We start from the raw sequence: 19,122 nt of genomic DNA, 5'->3' as shown, positions 1-19,122 counted from the left end.
TTTCTTAATATTAACTTATAAGCCTATGTTTTGTAGTCTCTCTAGGACCTTCTTAACATAAACTTAATATTTAAGTTCGTTATTTAAGTATATAAGAATATCGTCTAAGTATACCATATAGAATTCGTCCAGGTAATTAAAAAGAATATTATTTATATACCTTTAGTACGTAGCTAGTCCGTTTATTAGTCTAAAAGGAAAAACTTTATATTTATAGGAACTATAACGGGTACGGAATATTATTAAATCTTTAAATACGGGGTCTATTCTAATTTAGTGGAAAGCTTAATAAATATTAAGTTTAGTAAAGATCTTTACCCAGCTTAGATGTGTAAGGGTCTTATTAATTAAAGGAATAGAATACAGATCCTTTTAAGTAATAGCGTTTAGCTTTTAATAGTTAATATAAAAGTAAAGGCCTTTATTAGGCTTTTTTATAAATAGAATAGGAGAAGTAAAAGGGGCTTAACTTAGCTCGATAAACCCTTTATCTAGGTTATTAATTAAGTACTACTTTATTACTTTTAGCTTGTCTATTAATTATTAGTAGAGGGAGCTATAACCTAGCAAGTTATTAGCTTCTAATTAAATCTTATAATTGTATATTTAGTAAGGGGGTAACTTATCTAAAACCGCCTTTAAGAATATATCCTTGTAATTTGTATAAATAGTAAAAAAAAGGCATTTAACTAGTTTCTCGTCGGTCTCCTTAGCTAGCTCTTCCTCCCTATTATTAATAATTTAGTTAATTTTATATAGGCTTATTATAAAGACCTTGTTATCCTTCTAGTATATATTAAAGTAAAACGCTATAGTGCTAATTGCGGTAATATCTCTAGTAGGGGGGTTATATAATAATAGGGGCGTATATAACTTTATAGACTTTTAGGGTATTAGCGTTATTATTACTCCTTTTAGCTCCTATTATATCTTTTAGAGGTTATCCCTTATATCCTATTAATACGTTCTTTTCTATACCGGTTAAATCTATGCAATTTAGACGTTGTCTATATTACTATCTATCCTGCTTTTGTATATAAAATCTTCTTTAAATATAGCGCTTTAGAAGAGTATCTTTATTAGTATAAAGTTCTTTCTAGCTTTGTGGCGGGCGTCTTCTTAAATAAAGGCTAGGTCACGGGCCCGGACATCCTACTAGTAAGTAAGGTTAGTGTTGGTTACACAAGGGGGATATTACATAGCTACGGTTTGTAGATAGTATGATAATTGTTCTGTATATATTTCTTCTATTAGGAAGGGCGAAGAGCTTAAGGCTCCTTGCCACGCTAGCGCCGCGGCAATACGTGACGGTAACTTGCCCTATGTAACGGCAATTTGCCTTATATGGCGGCAATTTACCCTATTCCTAACACTAGCAACTCTTCTTTTTATAGTTGCTATCTATAGATACTTATAGATTGCTACTATATAAAGGTATAAAGCTAAGGGAAGGAAGAAGAAGAAGAAGGGTGTTAGGGGTTAATGTAAAGACGAGTAGGCCGCTAAGGCGCTAGTTGTAAGTGAGCTAATAGCGATTTTTCATCCCAGGGATAGAAAATCCTAATTAGCTATTTAGAATTAGGGTCTATAGAATCCTTCTACTCCCTTTTAACCTAACCTTTAACTTATACATATAGAGTATTTATATTAACAAATGTCTTTAGTGCCTTATTTAGGTTTGCCTTTATTATTATATCTATTAGGTTATCTTAGCTATTAATCTATTAAATCTTAAAGAGTTCTTAACGCTTATAGGATTGCTAAAGGGCCATAATATCAATTATAAGACGCTTTTTTTTTATAGTACTAAGCTTAACTAAACACTTATAGAGGGAATATAAGTTAGTGTATATAATTATAGGAATAGTGGGAAGTTTAAGCCGATCTATAATTATCTTAAGGGTAGTTCCAATTATAATTGCTATATTAACTCCGCTAACCATTCTATATATCTCTAACGCTAGAACGCTTTAAGTAATGTGCTTACTTTTAGTTAAGCTCTAATAAATAAGATTACTGTAGATTGTAAAGTTATTCTCTCTAGTAGATTTGTTTGTGATAATAATCTTATATCCTAACTAGGAGCTAAAATCTTTATTATTTATAAATGACCTATTAATAAATATAAAGAGTTTAGCGGTGGGAAGATTAATAGATATATAGAGTAGTCCCTGATTAAGATGGGTTATTTACTAGAAAAGGCGCTTATTTAGGGTAAGGATATCCTCCTTAGTTAGTTTCTAGTGTTAAGTGGTAATAGAAAGATTAAAGGAAGCCTTAGGTTGATAGATAGAAGTAATATAAGCTCTATAAGCGTGTTGCTCTATATATCCTTACTTTAAGGAATTAATATTAATAACATTAATCTTCTTACCTTAACCCTTCTAGCGTAAAGCAATGGAGTCCTTATTTAGGGAAAGGATATATTTATTAAAGAGTAATAGCGTTATTATATTAAGTCTTTCCTTTAGCTTTACTATAAGATTTGCCTTTACTAGCTTATCTTCCTTAAGAGCTAAGAATTAATTATCTCCTAAGATAATTATATTATTAGTTTATATACTAATAATTCTAAATAGAGTTCCTATAGTTATAATAAGGAAGCAGGGATTAAATATAGAGGTAGTTATTAGAAGCTTCTCTTTATAGTACTTACTATAGGTAGCCCACTAATAAGTTTCTGCCTTTATAATTCTATATAGTGGCTTAAGTATAACTATAATTATATCTTTGGGATATTAGTGGCGAATTTACTCCGGAAGATATACTAGTATTAAGCGCTAAAGGCGTGTCTCTAATTAGGTGTAGGCCTAAGTAATATCTTATAAATAAACTGCTATTCCGTTCTTTATTAAGGAGAAAGCTAGTATAATAATAACTTATTAACTAGCTTGTTAAATTATAGGGGATTATGTAAGGATTATCTCCTTACTATTATTATTATAGCCTTAAATAATAAGCCTTAATTTTTTAAATAGGGTATTAGTAGCCTTACCCTTAATCTCATTAACTATTCTTAACTTAAAGATATGAATTTTATTAAACTTAGTAGGGTTATACTTCTTAAATTTAAAGACTCCTCTTATAATAAGACTGTCAATTTCCTACTTATTAGATGCTTAGAAAGGAGCTCCTAGAGTTATAATATGACCTTCCTTTTAGAGCTATTTTATGAGCTTAAAGTTAGCCTTCTCTTTAGCTATTATAAAGGCTATTAATAACTTAACTTTACTTTTTATAGCAGTAATGAATTACTTTTTAAAATTAATAAGATATTAGCAATTTTATAATTCTTTTAGGCGACCTCTACCGTGTTATAGTTACGGTATGTCTACTATAATTATATTAGGATTATAGTTGCCTTTTAGGGCACGTTAATTATAGTTCTCTTTTAGGGTATCTTCTAGGGTATTTTTTAGGGTATCCTATAAAGGCTCGGAACTATTATCTTTATAATAGGGCCTAATAACGGTTAAATGGAATTAAGTAGGTCTATAGGGCATCTAAAGAGTATAAGTTTAACTATTAATTGTAATAAGTTTATATGAGCCTAACTATCCTCCCTTTTTACACTATACCCGTACTTTAGATTAGAGTGGCAGATTAAGCATAGTTAAGGTATTTAGGCTATTTTTTATTCTTAGTGCGTTATTAACCTAGCGCGTAGCGTATAGATATTATACCTCCTTTATTACTTTATGAATAGCCTTAGCTTATTATATAATAGAGGGAGATAGTAAAAAATTATTAGTTATTTAAGGGTAGGTACTAAAGACTAGCAACATAGGTATAAGCCTATTTAGGCTAGCGGAATTATTAACGGCCTTAACAGCTATTTATAAGATAATTTTTTTACTAGCGTCCTTTAGTTTTAAAGAAATAATCTTATATACTCAGCGTAATGGTGTATAGTATCGCTTTACTTTTTTAATACTATTATATGCCTTAATAGGGACTTCCTTAACCTTAATTGCTATTACTTTTACCTATTATTAAAACTCTATAGATAAGAAGTTCTTTTCTATATTATAAATAATTTAATTAGGGGGTCCTAGGTAGACATTAATCTAGTATAATTAAAGGGTATCCTATGCGTTTCTAGCTAATATATCCCTTAAGAAACGTGTAGCTTAGAAAAAGGTTAATAAATTAATAGCTTAGAGGACTAGCTTGCTATTAAAATATATAACATTAATAATAATATAGAAGTTAAAGTTATAGTTATCTTTAAGGGTAAACTTAAATNGGNTAGGGGACTTCTNGTTTATTTAGNAGTAATANNAGTACTTTNTAAGATGCTTAATTACCTTAACCTTAACTTTATAACCTGCTCGTTAAAGAACCCTAAGTAGTTAGTAAATAGATAGGTGGCTAAAATAACAGTGTAGTTAACGTAGCTCTAACTTGGTTAAGTAACTCTAAGTAATGCTTCTTTTTGGTTATTAGAGGAGTAACTAAGGGTAACCCTACTTGCGTATAACGGGTACCTAATTATCTCCCTAAATAAGTATATTCTTAAGGTTATTAAGCTTAATGCCTAATTTATCTATATCTTGAATATAGAATAGAAATAGGGTATTTATGGGAATAATATAGAAGGTAATATATCCTAATAGGGTTTAGACCTTAATTATGCTAAGAGAAATTATAGTACCCTTACTAAAACAAATTGTATATTGGCCTGCCGTTAATTAGTTAATTTAAATAGAGCTATTAAGCTGCTAAAGAGCTTAAACTTAAGGTTCTCCTACTATAGATACTCCTGCGGCTTTAGTATCTGGCATAATACTATAGAAGACGTTTGCTAAGTATTTATTATTAAAGGAGAACGCGGAACTTTNCTTTAGCTTATTAAAGATATCTAACTTTATAACAGAATAGAACGTAGATTAGTTATTAAGGATAGCAACGGTTTATATGCTATTTACTTTACTATACTTAGTAAAGTATTAGTTAGGAGAGTAGTCCTTAATATCTATATCTATAAGGAGCTATTTGGCCTTATTAACCTTATTTTTAAAGTCTTCTATACCTTTATATTAGACTAGAAAGCTTTAGAAGTAGGCTATAGTAACTTTATAATTTTTAACGTTTTTTATACTCTGTTGGAACTTATTATATACCTTCTTTTACTTATTAAAAGAGTGTCTATTTAACTAGTAATTTAGTTTCTTATAAATGTAGCACTTTTTCTAATAGTTATTCCGAAATAAACCTCTATAAGGACCTCTATAATTACTTTATAGTTAATATTAATTATACCCTTTACTGTATCCCCTACTCTGGCCACTATATATTTAATTAGTCTAGTTATAATTATATTAGTTTAGAATCCTAGTTTAAATAGGGTTTTTGGTATAGAATTATTAGGGTTTTTATATTCGCATTACAGTGCCTATAGCGGAGCGTAGTTTAGTATATACTTCTTTAAATATATCTATAGATTTATATAGCGCTAAGTTATACTTAGGAACGCTATAGTATACTAAGATAACCTAGTCCCTTAGACTGTTTTTATTTTAGTAGGTTTTAGTAAAACTATATTAGATTTTCTAGAGTTTATTAAAGAGTAGTTAAAGATACTCTAGGTAAGTTATTATTAGGTTAGAAGCAATAACTCTTTAAAATATAGTCTCCCGCTATTCGGACATATAGAGTTGGCAGTTTATATTAGTTTTAAAGTAGGCTTTAGTAAGCTAAAGCATTATATTAAAGCTATAGTTTTTACCTATAATATAGTTATAATAGAATATTACTGCCCGTCCCTTTAATATAATAGAGAAAGCATAATAGAACTAGTGGCGTTAAATTCTAACCTTATTGCAGCAGTTATAAAAAACCTATAGTTTTACTCCGAGCATATTATATAATTCTCCTCTAAACTTTTTCTCTTCGTCTAAATATACTTTTATTAGATTCGTAACTTCTTAAAATAGAGGCTTATTAGTTAGCTAGGATAGAGGAGTTAGAGGTAATAGAGGTAGAGGAAGAGTATTTCTAGGTAGGAGAGTACCTTTAGGTGGGAGAGTAGCGTTTTAGGGGTTTCGTTCTAAATTAAAGTTGCCTTCTAAAGAATATAGGTTAGTTTTAGGTTTCCGTAATTAATGTATAATCTTAGCTTCCGTCTATACTAATTCTTCTATACTAGTAAAAATAGCGTAAATATTACTAGTAATTAGTTACCGTCCTTAGCAATATATACCCTATTCCTTTAAAGGGAGTCTTAAAAATCCTAAATAATATTAATATTACTAAGTGCCTAGGTATCGGCGGTCCATCCTATAAAATCCTCCTTAAAGTATTCCCATAACTATAAATCGGTATAGTAGCTATCTTAGTAGAATAGAATATGGTATAAGAGAAAGCCGTTAACTTATTTTATGGTATAGGTTATTATATTAAAGGTAAATGCGTCCTAATTTTTATTAATAAGTTTCGCGTATATAGCTACCCCTAGTAGTAAGGAGTCTCTTTAGTTATTTAGAGTAGCCATAGTTATATCTTCGGAGGAAGGGAATATTAGTGGTATAGGGATTGTCGTTTAGTACGCGTTTATAATATATATTTGTATACCGTTATAAAATATCTAAAAGAACTGGTGAAATTCCCCGCAATTGGTGGTGGCAGCTAACTGCTTATAGTTTGGGACTAAAGCACTAGAAAACTGGGGTAGAGGCCTGGATAAGTAGGTATGTTAAACTCTACTGTATTACTAGCTAATATATAACTACCTGCTCCTCTTAACGGAGTAGTGCCCTTAGAGAGGGCCTAGTGACTGGGGCCTAGGTATAAAAGATACCCAAATACACACACACACACATACATCCCGCTTTTATCTTTTAGTTTTAGGATAGTAGATCGGATGAATCCCCCTTACGCCTTCGATAGGCCTTAGGGGGGGGGGAGGTATGGTGTATATGGCAATGGTCAACAAGAGACAGCATATAGGGGTAGTTAAGATATGGGGTATAACTATAAGCACACAGCAATCGATCGGCAAGGCCTAGCTAGGATGTAGTGAACCCTAGCTTTGGATAAGCTAGAGAAGGAAGTAGTGGTTCCTAAGGAGTTTGAAATATCTAAGGAGGAGGACGAGCTGTAGGCCTGTAGGGCCGCTGCTCGTGCAGGCATGGCAATTTGGGGTTTTTTATTCTACTGAGGTGGCTTATAGGGTTTTTCCTCCCCCCAATAGCAAGGGGTTTTTCCTGTTAATATTACTTTCCCCTTGTGTACGGAGTAGTCTGTGTGGGCCTAGATAGGATCCGTATTAGACGTTAATTAAAGAATCTACTACTACTAATATATATTTGTAATTATAAGGCTTAGGACTAGTTCTAGCCTTAAATCGCAAAGACTTATAAAGCGTATTATTCTACGTAATAGACGCAAGAATCTGTAATTTAGGGAAGGCTTAGGACTAGTTCTAGCCTTTAGATCCTTAGATTTATGGAAGAGTTCTATTTAAGGTTTAGGACTAGTTCTAACCTTAAAAGACAGCTTCCCTTAGCACGAGTAGCACTAGTATAGTGGCTTATCTCTTCTTGGTAAATACCTAGCTGTTTTATAGCATAACTGTAAAGTTAACCACTAATTAGTATTGGTTATATAAGGGGGATATTACGTAGCTACGGTTCGTAGATAGTATAATAATTATTCTGTATATATTTCTTCTATTAGGAAGGGCGAAGAGCTTAAGGCTCCTCGCCACGCTAGCGCCGCGGCGACACGTGACGGCAACTTGCCCCACGTGACGGCAATTTGCCTTACATGGCGGCAATTTGCCCTATTCCCAATAGTTAGCCCTTACGGCTAGTGTCTTATAGTTAGTTTGGATTTCCCTAATAAAAGAGGGCAACTTTAGTCTATCCTCCGGCTAGATAAACTGTCTTTATTGTATATTTAGCTAAATATTAAAATAGGACATCTATTTTCGTCTAAGGATTATATTATAGGACCCTAGGTTTAGGATATAAAAAGGGATATTATATTAGTGTTGTCCGTTAAGAGCAATATATAACTTTAAGACGTAAGTAACCGGCTAACCAGCTTAGCCGTTATAGCCTTTTACTTAAATAGGCTTCTCTAGTTGGATGGCTTTTGTATTTAGAAACTTAGTAATATTATTTATATAAGCAGTATTTATAAAGGCGAAGCTATTTACTTTAGTGTTAATTAGGGCGGTTATATTAACTCTATATCTATTTTAAGATACTATATATAAAACCATAAAATACTTTCCACCTATTAACTAACTAAGATTAATCTCTTTAAGATTAATAGGGTACCCTAGGGGGGAGTCTTTCCCTAGGGTTCTTCTTTTCCTGACTTATTGGACGTTTTTTCTACCTCTATCTCCTTAATATTGCCTATATCCTTTAGCTCCGGGCAAGATAAGGTAAAGTAACCCTCTTTATTATAGTTATAGCACGTAGCTAAGGTAGGGTTAATTAAAGTATTACGGCGAATACTAGTTAATGGCGTGGTACGTAGCTAGTTAGGCGTTACTTACTAGTGCGTAGTTATAACTGCTTTTAGTGTAAGAGTAGTTATAGCATATCTTCCTGCTCTAGCTTTTATAGGTATAGCTAGCGAGTTCTAATTACTATAGAGTTGCTTTTACTAATTAGAATAGACTTTAATCTACTTTAGTTCTAAGTCTAATAATAGGCAATAAGCTACAAGTCTGTTATAAGTTAGTAGGTCGTTTAAGGTTATAGTAATCTTCTCTTATAGCCAAATTATTAGCTTATTGTATAGGTTTAATTAGTAGTTCTTAAGGGGAACCTAGCCTTCTCCCGTAAGGTATAGGAATTAAGTTTANAATTTAGCAAAGGGTTAGTTTAGTTTTATTATTAGGCAATTATAGTTATACTAGGCGTTCTGTACTTTATTTAGGTTAATATAGATAGCTGCTAGGTGCCGTATTATCTTATTAATAGATATAAATCGGATAGGGGACTTATTCTTAAACTTAGCTTAAAGATGCCGTTAGGCGTCCCCAGTGGTTTAACTAAAGAGGTAGAGTATTTTAGCCTTTTTAGAAAGGAAATTGTAAGCTTTACAGTGTGGGAGAATTGAATAAGCGACTTAATTGTAAATCTATGGAAATCAAGAGGTATATATACATGAAATGGTGTAGGTAATAGGATGAAATGGGAACAGTGATTTGCAAGTAATATTGATCTGCAATCAATATATAGGGTGGCGTTGACGCTGTCCTGGAACCTTCCAAGCGGCGATTTTATGTCTTAGTATAGTGTTGGTAGTCGGTTATAGAAATAGTTATAGTTAATACAGAGCTTTCCTTATACTTAAATCCTCCAATTCTTAAAGGTAGAGTCTATCTTATTAGATAGTGGTAGGGAGTTAGAAAGCTTAACGGACTTTAATTACTTCGCCATTATATCTATACTCCCTAATATATCGCATTTAGTAAAGTAAATAGGTCGGCTAAGGCTTTAAAAAGGGGAAGCTAGGTTATTTTATAGGGCCGTAAGGCTTTTTAGAATCTCTTATAGGGTCTCTTATATATTTCTTACCTTTAGGTAATTAGCTTCCTAGTTAGCTACGAGGGCGTAGATCTACTTACGTATATCTATAACGTTATTATTATCTTTAATTTTTAATCCTAATTAGATCTTAGGTTCCTCTTAGGTAAAGGCAGCTCTCTTAAATAAGCTAGCTTTAGGTGCCATTATTAGCTTCCTAAGGTTTATCGGTATTATATGCTTTGGTTTTAATTCTAGGGGTATAGGTCTAGTCCTGTCTAGCTTATAAGGTAGGATATTATTTAGGCCTTCCCAGGTAATATAGAGTTGTTTTAGTGTCTAAGTATAGTGCGTTAACGCGTCGTTGCAGACGAAGTTTCTTTTAGGGTGGGATATTATTAAGGCCTTCCCAGGCAGGGTAGGGTAAGCTTAGTATAATGTAACGGCTCGTATAAATGCCTCTGAACCGAAGCTTATAGAATGCTATCTTATAAAGATACTAAGCTAAGGAGAAGAAAAGGGGGTCGCTAGGGCTGGTGTAAATAAATAAGTAGCGCGAGCCGCTAAGGCGCTAGTAGTAGGTGAGCTAATAGTAGAAAATAGTACTAGATAGTACGCGACAGTACGTAACAGTACGCGATAATATAAGATAGTAACAGGTGGCAGAATATAGCAGAACTTAGGTAGAATTTGGCAGGTAACGCGCTCTAGCGCCGTCACAGCTAGATACTACTTTGAGTTATTATTATAACTAACTTACTTAGCCTTATATTAAAGGTTCTTACAATAAGGGCAAGAGACGAGGATTTATTTAACTTTATATTTAATTTCTCTACTTACGGTAATTAGTAGTATAGGGTTGGCGACCTATCTTAGGACGGGATCTATAGCAAATTTATAGGGGCGTTTAGGTAGTATTATAGGATAAACGTTAATAGATAGGGGTAAGTTAATATAGTATAAGTATCTAATCTTTTAAGGACCTTATAGGGTCTTACTATCTAAAAGTTAAGTTTCTTACTAGGATAATTAGTCTTCTATATCTTTAGTAATACCTAAATATAGTTATACATATTAAAGTCTACCTTATACTAATACTTATCCGCTTATTCTTTCTAAGAGTTTTAGGCTATCTTTATTATATCCTAGGCGAAGTTCTAAACTTCCTCTATATACTTAGTTAGTACTATAGTATTACTTTAATAATATAGTTCTTCTAATTAAATAATATATAAGGCTTATAACCTATCTCTACTCAAAACGATAATAGGCTAGTTAATACTCTAGGGGTTACTATAGTAACGAAGTTTATTATAGGTAGAAGGTCCGGGTAGTTATCTTAATAGTAATTAATAAGGGGTTAATACAAAATCCACCTGCAAAGTTTCGTTTATTTCGATATCCACCTCCTATAAACAGAATCCACCTCCTGCCGATTAAGGCTTAATAACTTTATATAGCCTAATGCCAATCTAGCCTAGTACTGGGAGGGTTGCCAAGTGGGTATAGACCCAGTGGGTTGGGTAATTTGGTGGGTTAACCATAGTAATACCCAAAGACCCAGTCACGTGGGAAAAAGGGTGGAAGGTATTATGGTAGATATTATAGTAGATATAAAGCTTCGGTAGAGCTTTGATAGAGCTCCGTGTAGAGCTTCGATAGAGCTCCATGTAGAGCTTCAACAGAGCTCCGTGTAGAGCTTTGGTAGAGCTCCGTGCAGAGCTTCGGTTGAGCTTCACGCGGAGCTTTAGTAGAGCTCTATGCGGAGTCTTGGTAGAGCTCCGTGTAGAGCCTTGAGGGAACTTTATAGAGAGCCTCTGGCAGAGCTTCGTGCAGAGCTTCGTGCAGAGCTTCTGGTAGAGCTTCTGGCAGATATTTTGGCAGAGCCTTTGGCAGAGCCTCTGACTCAGTTTCTGACTTAGTTTTGACGCGTGCTGTATTTAACCGAGAGTCTACTAATCTATAATAATTCTAGCTTGAAGCTAGACTCCACAATTAATTTCCCTAGCTGCAGGTTCTGCAAGGAGCTCTGCATGAAGCTCTACCAGAGACTCTCTACGCAGTTCCCTCAAAGCTCTGCACGGAGCTCTACCGAAGCTCTGCACGGAGCTCTACCAAAGCTCTACACGGAGCTCTGCATCTACTATAGCGTCTATAACGTCTACCGTAAATCGAGTTTTAATGGGTTAGGTCTAGCTGAGTTGGGTCTATTAACAGGTTTAGACCCACCTGCTAAGAACCTTAGTGGGTATTACCCGACCCACTGTAACATCTAGTTCCTAGATAGATTAGCGTTATACTAAGCTAGATTAGCATTAGGCTATATGAAGCTATTAAGCCTCAATCGGCAGGAGGTGGATTCTGTTTATAGGAGGTGGATGTTGAAATAAACGAAACTTTGCAGGTGGATTTTGTATTAACCCCAATTAATAAAGGGCCTAAGGCGCTAGTTAATATATTAGCTTATATTCCCTATCTATCTATTAGTCTAAGGCTCTGCCTACTATACTACCTAGTAATTAAGCCTAATTCTTTAAAGATCTTTTCCGGAATAAGGCACTTAATCCGGAATTAAGACGATAAAACCGATACACGAATCGTTCCTTTTTAAAGATAATTTGTTCCGGTATAAAGCAGGGAAACAGACCGAGCTTAGGTTTTCTTCTAGCTACTAGTTTCCTAAGGATGCAGAATAAAGATTTCCCGCATGGCATTCGCCATATCGGAGTAAGAGTAATCAATCAATCAAACATTGACTAGAAATAACAAGTAATCCGTCTAAAATCATTACAAGACATAAGAACTGATAAATTCATAGCCCCTGAGAGCTGCCTTCCACCCTTCCGATTCTGGGTCGCTGCTGAGGTCACATATATGCGGCGCACCCTCGATCAGCGCAAGGCCAGCTGTAACCCCCTGGTCTACGAGTGCGCTATATGTGCCCTGCGATTGTTGCCACGGAATTAAGTCGTCGTTCGTGCCGTGAATGAAGAATGTGGGCGTCAGGTAATTGCCACGCACGATCTGGGCCAGCGGACTGACTGGAACGATTTCGTCCAGCCCAGGCTGCGGAAGCGCCTTCCAGTCCAGCACCTTTGAGCCCGCAGCTTTCTTCTTGCTGAGAAGGCCACCGATTATTACGGGCAAGGTTTGAGCCTTCCAGTTGATATGCAGCACGATACGGCAGCGAGGATCGGTACGACTACTTGGATCGGATATCGGTTCCCATTCCCATGCCCTCACTACACCATAATTGGTGATCTGTTGGATTGATGATTAGTTCAAGATATATTTTTAGAATTCTGTTTTGCCATCAGCTGACTTACTGGCTCATCTTGGATCGCTTCCAAAACATCATATTCATCTCCCGTATCTTCGTTGCCTATGGGCTGGATGGGATGTCTCCACCCTAAGACGAGGTATTAGTAAATATGGTTCCTACTCATGGCCCGAAGGAGAGCTGGGACTTACACTCATCTTCATAGTTGGTAGGACAGTAGAAGGCTAAGATGGCTTCTGGTGGCCTTAAACCTCTTTGCGGAGCAGTCCAGGCGAGGGACATGCCTAGTTGGCCCCCTGATGACCACCCAACGACCACAACTCTCTCCCCATCAACATGGAGCCCAGAACGCTGGAGTTTGATATGAGGTAGCTTATACCTGGCCCATTCCAGTGCGTCACATACATCCACCATAGGTCCTTCGGAGAGCTTGACCTCGGGACAAAGCCGATAGTCTAAACTCACAGGAAGAAATCCTTTCTCAAGTAAAAGGCGCGTCTGAGCTGGTCTAATATCCTTTCGGGAAAAGATGATATGACTGCCTCCGTGTATCATTAAGGCTTTATACGGTCAGCAATGCATACCATAGGTTTGAAAGAGGAAGAGTTAGCACGTTCAAGGTGTAGGCTTACCGATTGGCATTTTTGTAGTCGGTAAATCTGAACTGATAGGATAGTACACATCCGCATGTATCTCTATGTCACCCAGCTTCTTATAGACGACTGTTTCCAACGCAGCCTTTGTAGTCTTCTTGTTGCCTTTAGTTGCATTTACAGACCCTGGGGGTGCTGATGGAAACGCACCGATTACACGCACCGTTTTTGCCTCGGGCGCCTTCCCATCCGTCCATAATACTTCCTTAAAGCCAGCTTCTTTCATTGACCGTTCCCAATGCGTTTCGCTCACCAAAGCATGTGATCGGCCATCCTCAAACAACCACCAGCCTTCAAATAGGCCTACGACGATGTCAAGCCAGAACATGTTCTTCGTGACCTCAACAAGTGTCAGTGCCCCGTCCTCGCGAAGCATTTTACGGAGGTGCAAGAGTGATTGGTCAAGTCTTCTTGTTGCGTGGATGCAGTTGGTGGCGATGATCACGTGGAAAGCGCCTTCATGCTCTTCTATCGGGGGCTTCTCGATATCCAGTAGCTCGAACGACATGCCCTCGACTCCCTTGAATTGTTTCCTCGCAGCGGCAACTAGGGAGGCTGATATATCTGTGAAAACGTATTCGAAGGGGATTCGGTGGCCCCGGAGATGGTTTACGATATATCGTGTAGTGCCTCCTGTCCCTGCTCCAACTTCCAAGATGCGGAACCTTCCACTTCCACTAAAATTAGTGAATGCCTTCAACAGGAAATCTCCAAGTAGAAGCGTGGGTGTTCGAAGTAGCGGCCAGTTCTCGTACATATCCTCCAAAGTGTGCTTGTTTGTTCTGTTTCCAAAGACCAGTTGCAGGGCGTCCTCCTCACCTATAAGGCATGCAGCAAGCTGGGATCCAACGGCTTTGACAAGTTTGTGTACGTTGGCGTGCTGAGGATATGGGTTGAGTATCATTTGATAGAGGGTTTCCGCAGGTGTGGTATCGACTGGAATGTCTGTTCGAACAAAGCCCCCTTTAGTGGCCGATATGAGATGCCCATCCTCCAGAACACGGTAAAGTTGGCGCACGAGCTGCTTGTGCCTAGCTAGGGACTGGACTTCCGACACGGCATCACCTGGTTGCAATGTCTTTAAGTCACACCCAAGCTCGGCATACGCTTCCACGACATATGCTAGAACTAGCCGTGCCTGATCTGGGTATGCTTGGGTCCAAAAGTTGATAGCCTTGGTTCCTACCGCGAGCTGATCGTATCTAAACCTAGTTTCTTTAAAAGAATCATATGCGGAAGTGATAGAAGGTCGACTTGAAGATTCTACGGATCTAGACGGCGCTTGAGGAGCCGGCGCAGACTTCTCCGGGAGCGAATCTGCACCTACGGGGACACCATTTGAACTTGGGGCATCCACCTCTGTAGCTGGTGTGCCCATCTCAGTAGTGTCGGATTCTTGGTCACCAATGCCCAATTTCGTGTCAATATGGGCCCAGATCGCTTGGATATTAGGAAAGAACAAGAAGCTCGACAAGTCGATAGTGAGACCCAAAACTGCCCGAATATCATTTAGCACTTCAGTGGCCATTAGTGAATCGACTCCAAGATCTTCAAGTGTTGATTCGTCTTTCAAATCTTCCAGAGGTATGTCGGTAACGTTATGTAAGACTTGAAGAAGATCTAGGCGTTTATTTGAAGATTTCTTGGCTGGCTTGGCTGGGCTTTCAGAGGCTTCTACTAGAGGTTTCTCACTCGTTTGGCTGACGGTCTTATCCGCCGACTTCCCTGATGCATTAGATCTGTTGGCACTCTTCAACGACCCAGCGAGCAAGGACTGGGACATCTTCAAGAAGTGGAAGCCAAATGCTGCCATTACCATCTTCTTGCTTTTAGCCTCAAAGATATACGCATCAGATGACGCATGGGACTCGCCGTCTTCTATCATATTCGAATATACGATCCATTCCTTTGCATCTGGGGTGAAGTTTCCACCAATTTCAATCCGATCAATCCTCATGCACACAAAGACGTCCTCCAGACTAGGATTATTGAAGTAGTTCACCAAAAAGCCGGCGAACTGCATGAAGCTGTCAGTCATCGGTGTATCGCAGAGACGTTGGTCAGGGGGATCGTTTGGATCCACCGATATTGCCACCCTGCCAGCGGCTTCCATGCGTACACAGGCCACATTTTTGATGCCTCGGAAATTGTCTCCATAGCGGACGATGTGGCTGAATGCGCGATAGATGTGATTCCCTTGCATCTTTTCCGCCTCGGGGTGGTTCATGATCTCCTCATAACGGCGGTAGCCGGTCAATGTTTCGAAGCGTCTAAAATTCTGAGCTGCCTGGGCATCATCGCGCTTTTTAAGGTGTACTATTCCAGTTGACCGTTCAAAAGGCTCACTGATATGGCCCGCAGTACTTGGCCGTACCTGGGTTGTAATGGAGAACGACCAGGATGGCCGCGAATCATCTATACGATTTAAGGAGAGTATTATATCTTTGGTGGTATCGAGACTGATTGGAGACTTCATTAGTAGGTCCTCGATAGTGGGCACGTGGGACGTTGCTGCCGTATCCGATTGAAGGAATAGTGCAGCACATGCAGCCACCTCAAAGTACAGCGATGCTGGTGCAAGATATTGGCCTGACATAACGTGACCCCCTACCATGGACTTGAATCTATCGCTTTGTGGGGCTATACAAAAGATTGCCTCCTTCTTGCTGTCATCTTTGAATCGGAGAAAGGTCAAAAGCTCATATGTGGTGGGCGTTTCTTGAATAGGATCGGGCAGCACTTCCTTCTCGCCGCCTCGCCCTGTAAATGGGAGCCAATGTTGTGTTTTCTCGAATTGGTATGGTGGTAGGCTTAAGAATTGATATTGTGATTTCTGACTCCGGTGGAAGGGCCAGTACTGCGCTGCGTAACCTGCCTTCCATAGATCGATCGTTATATTAGTGAGTGAGCCTTGCGCATTTGATGTCGTGAGTTGGGGAGACAGAAACAGATGCCCCTGGGTTTCTGCAACAGAACCTCGAACGAGTTGTATGACGGATGATCCATGANCTGCTTCGAGCCATGTACTCTGGGAGTATCGCTGTATAAGCCTTTCCACCGCCCGCTGGAAAAAGACTGGGCGTCTCATATGCTCTGCAACTAGGCGGAAATCCGGTTCAGCGACACTCTGAGCATCATCACAAGTTTCGAGATGTATTGTTGGACGTCTCCATACAACTTCTTTTGCCAAAGCTGTGAGATGAGGCAACAAGGGGTCTGTAAACTTAGAATGGAATCCGTGCGTAACTTTCAGTCTCTTCGTACGGACTGAATCCCGAAGAGATGGACTGCTCGTGATGAATTTCTCCAAGGCATCAATAGCCTTAGCAGAGCCAACGACAACGTGACTCTTTGGACCGTTGTAACAGGCAACTTCGGCGTAATCACCATCTCCCTGAGCTTTCAGTGAATTGAGAATTTCAGAAACCTTCTGCCGATCCGCCTGTAAAAAGATCATAGATCCTGGTTCAGGGCCCCAGCACCTAATCATAATGGAAGCTCTTCCTGCAACCAGCTTAAGTGCGTCCGGGAGTGACAGCGTGCCTGAGATACAGAGTGCAGTTAGCTGGCCAAAGCTGTGACCAACGACTGCGCTGACTTCAAGCCCGCAGTCTATCCAGGCTTTTGCAGAAGAATACTGGACGGAGAAAAGGGCTGAGTGCAGGGTGGCTAGATGCGAGACTGGTGTGTGCTGAAAAATAGCGGGATATAAGCCTTCGAAGCCAAGGGAAATCAGAATGTCGTTACAATCATCGAGGTGATGGCGGAACAATGACGAGGATTGGTAAACGTCTTCAGAAATTCCAATAAAGTCACTTTCTTGACCTCCGAACACAAGTACAGTTGGCTTTGGGTTCGGAGCCGTGATAGTACTTGTTCCAGATGCTGCAGTAGCGAGCTTCTCCTCGAGGTCATGTATGTCTGTGATAGCTGTTGAAACTATATGTGGTAGTAAATGGTTTGCTCTGTCAGCCAGATTGAACGTCAAATCCGACGTTAGAATATCTGTAGTGCTCTCTAACTTAAGATGCTTCAGCCAATTCGTAAGCTTTTGGCAGTACATTGAGAGACTGCTCGCGGATGCTGCTGATATGAAAAGGGGGTACTTTGATAGCCGTGTAATAGCATTTTGGCTGCCGCTGAAAGCTTGAATGGCCTTGGCTGGCTTCTCGCGAATCATAACGGCTGAATTACTACCTGCAGCCCCGTAGCTATTGACACAAGCTAGACGGAACGAAGGATTCCACGGCAGTACGCTTCGAGGAATTTCCATTTGATCCGGTTCCAAGGGTGGAATCTTTGGATTCAATTTGGTATGACTGGCTTGAGCAGGAATTTTCCCATGCTGCATCATAAGAAGAACTTTGATAAGGCCAGCAATACCGGCAGCAGCTTCAGTATGNCCAATGTTTCCCTTTATAGAGCCGAAATGGAGAGTGGTCTCCCTTGACGGGCCACCAAAAGCTTCACGGATACTCTGACATTCAACAGGATCACCTACACCGGTACCGGTGCCATGAGCCTCAACGTAAGACACTGATTCTGGCTCAACACCTGCAAGGTTCATCACCTTTTGATAAAGGTTAATTTGTGACCCCGAATCAGGCACCGTGATATGACTACGGTTTTGGTTCTGATTAGCTGCAGAACCCACAATGACGCCAAGGATGTTGTCATTCTCTTTAATAGCGGCTGCCAAAGGCTTAAGCACAACCACACCAACTCCTTCTCCACGGCAGTAGCCATCAGCGGAAGCATCAAACGGCCTGCACTCCCCGCTAGGACTGAGGAAGCCTGCGGCATGAAGATTCCGATAGTCGAAAGGACTCGTGAAGACATTGGTACCCCCGGCTATAGCCCGGGAACACTCACCAGACCATATTGCTCTGCAGGCGGTGTTGATAGCAACTAGCGATGATGAGCAAGCTGTATCAATGGTCAATGAGGGTCCGGTCCATCCAAAGTAATGGCTCATACAGCCACTGAGGAAGCAACGTGATGTTCCAAGCGTGGCATATGCGGTCGGTGGATGGCAGGAAACATTGTCATAGTAGTTGTTCATCACTGCACCAATATAGCATCCATAGTCATCCGGTTCCGGGTTTGACGTGGCACCAAAGTACCCGGCTGACTCCAATGCCTCGTAGACTACCTCGAGCAGGATTCTTTGTTGTGGATCCCAAGCAATTGCCTCTCGAGATGACTTGTTGAAGAAGCGGTGATCGAAAGTATCGGGATTGCGGAGGAAATTGCCCCACCATTTTCTGCCCGAACGATCACCGGTTTCAGGCCCAGGCAGCCTCAGTCTGTCGGACGGTGCACGTTCAACCATTGCATTGCCCGAGAGTAACAGCTCCCAGAGTTCATCCAGAGAATCAGCGCCAGGGAATCTGCCAGCCATACCAACAATAGCAATGGAGTGAGAAGGATATTGAGAGGGATATTGAGACTCTTGGGCTTGCTCCTTTGGCAAAGCCCCATTCATCGGCTTATATGTACCATTCACGGGCGCACTATTGGTGAATCCACTAACTGACGGTGGTTCGATGGGTCGCTTTAAATTTGACCCTTCCAAGTTGCTCAGTGACAAAACCTGGAGAACTGAAGTCTGTACCAGAGAAGATGGGATATGATTCCCAAATCCTGCAAACACGGTAACCTTGTGAGTGTCAGGCAGTTGAAGAATAGCTGCCTGCAGAGT

General features: G+C 39.1%; 1 protein-coding gene across 1 annotated transcript; it reads right to left on the bottom strand.

The window, feature by feature from the left end:
* Positions 1-12,109: 12,109 nt before the first annotated feature.
* Positions 12,110-18,903, bottom strand: pks2 (polyketide synthase). Its single transcript, XM_067654073.1, has 4 exons — positions 13,401-18,903; positions 12,960-13,328; positions 12,815-12,897; positions 12,110-12,749 (listed from the first exon to the last, which is right to left on the bottom strand). Exons 1-4 carry the CDS (start codon positions 18,820-18,822, stop codon positions 12,276-12,278), a joined length of 6,348 nt encoding a protein of 2,115 aa, XP_067503294.1. The 5' UTR covers positions 18,823-18,903; the 3' UTR covers positions 12,110-12,275.
* Positions 18,904-19,122: the final 219 nt, after the last annotated feature.

The sequence above is a fragment of the Cenococcum geophilum genome (genome assembly GCF_001692895.1).
Source record: "Cenococcum geophilum 1.58 unplaced genomic scaffold K441scaffold_25, whole genome shotgun sequence".
In the NCBI taxonomy this organism is placed as follows: Eukaryota; Fungi; Ascomycota; class Dothideomycetes; order Gloniales; family Gloniaceae; genus Cenococcum; species Cenococcum geophilum.
Note: the sequence above shows the minus strand (reverse complement) of the source record. Positions and strands in the feature narration are given on the sequence as shown.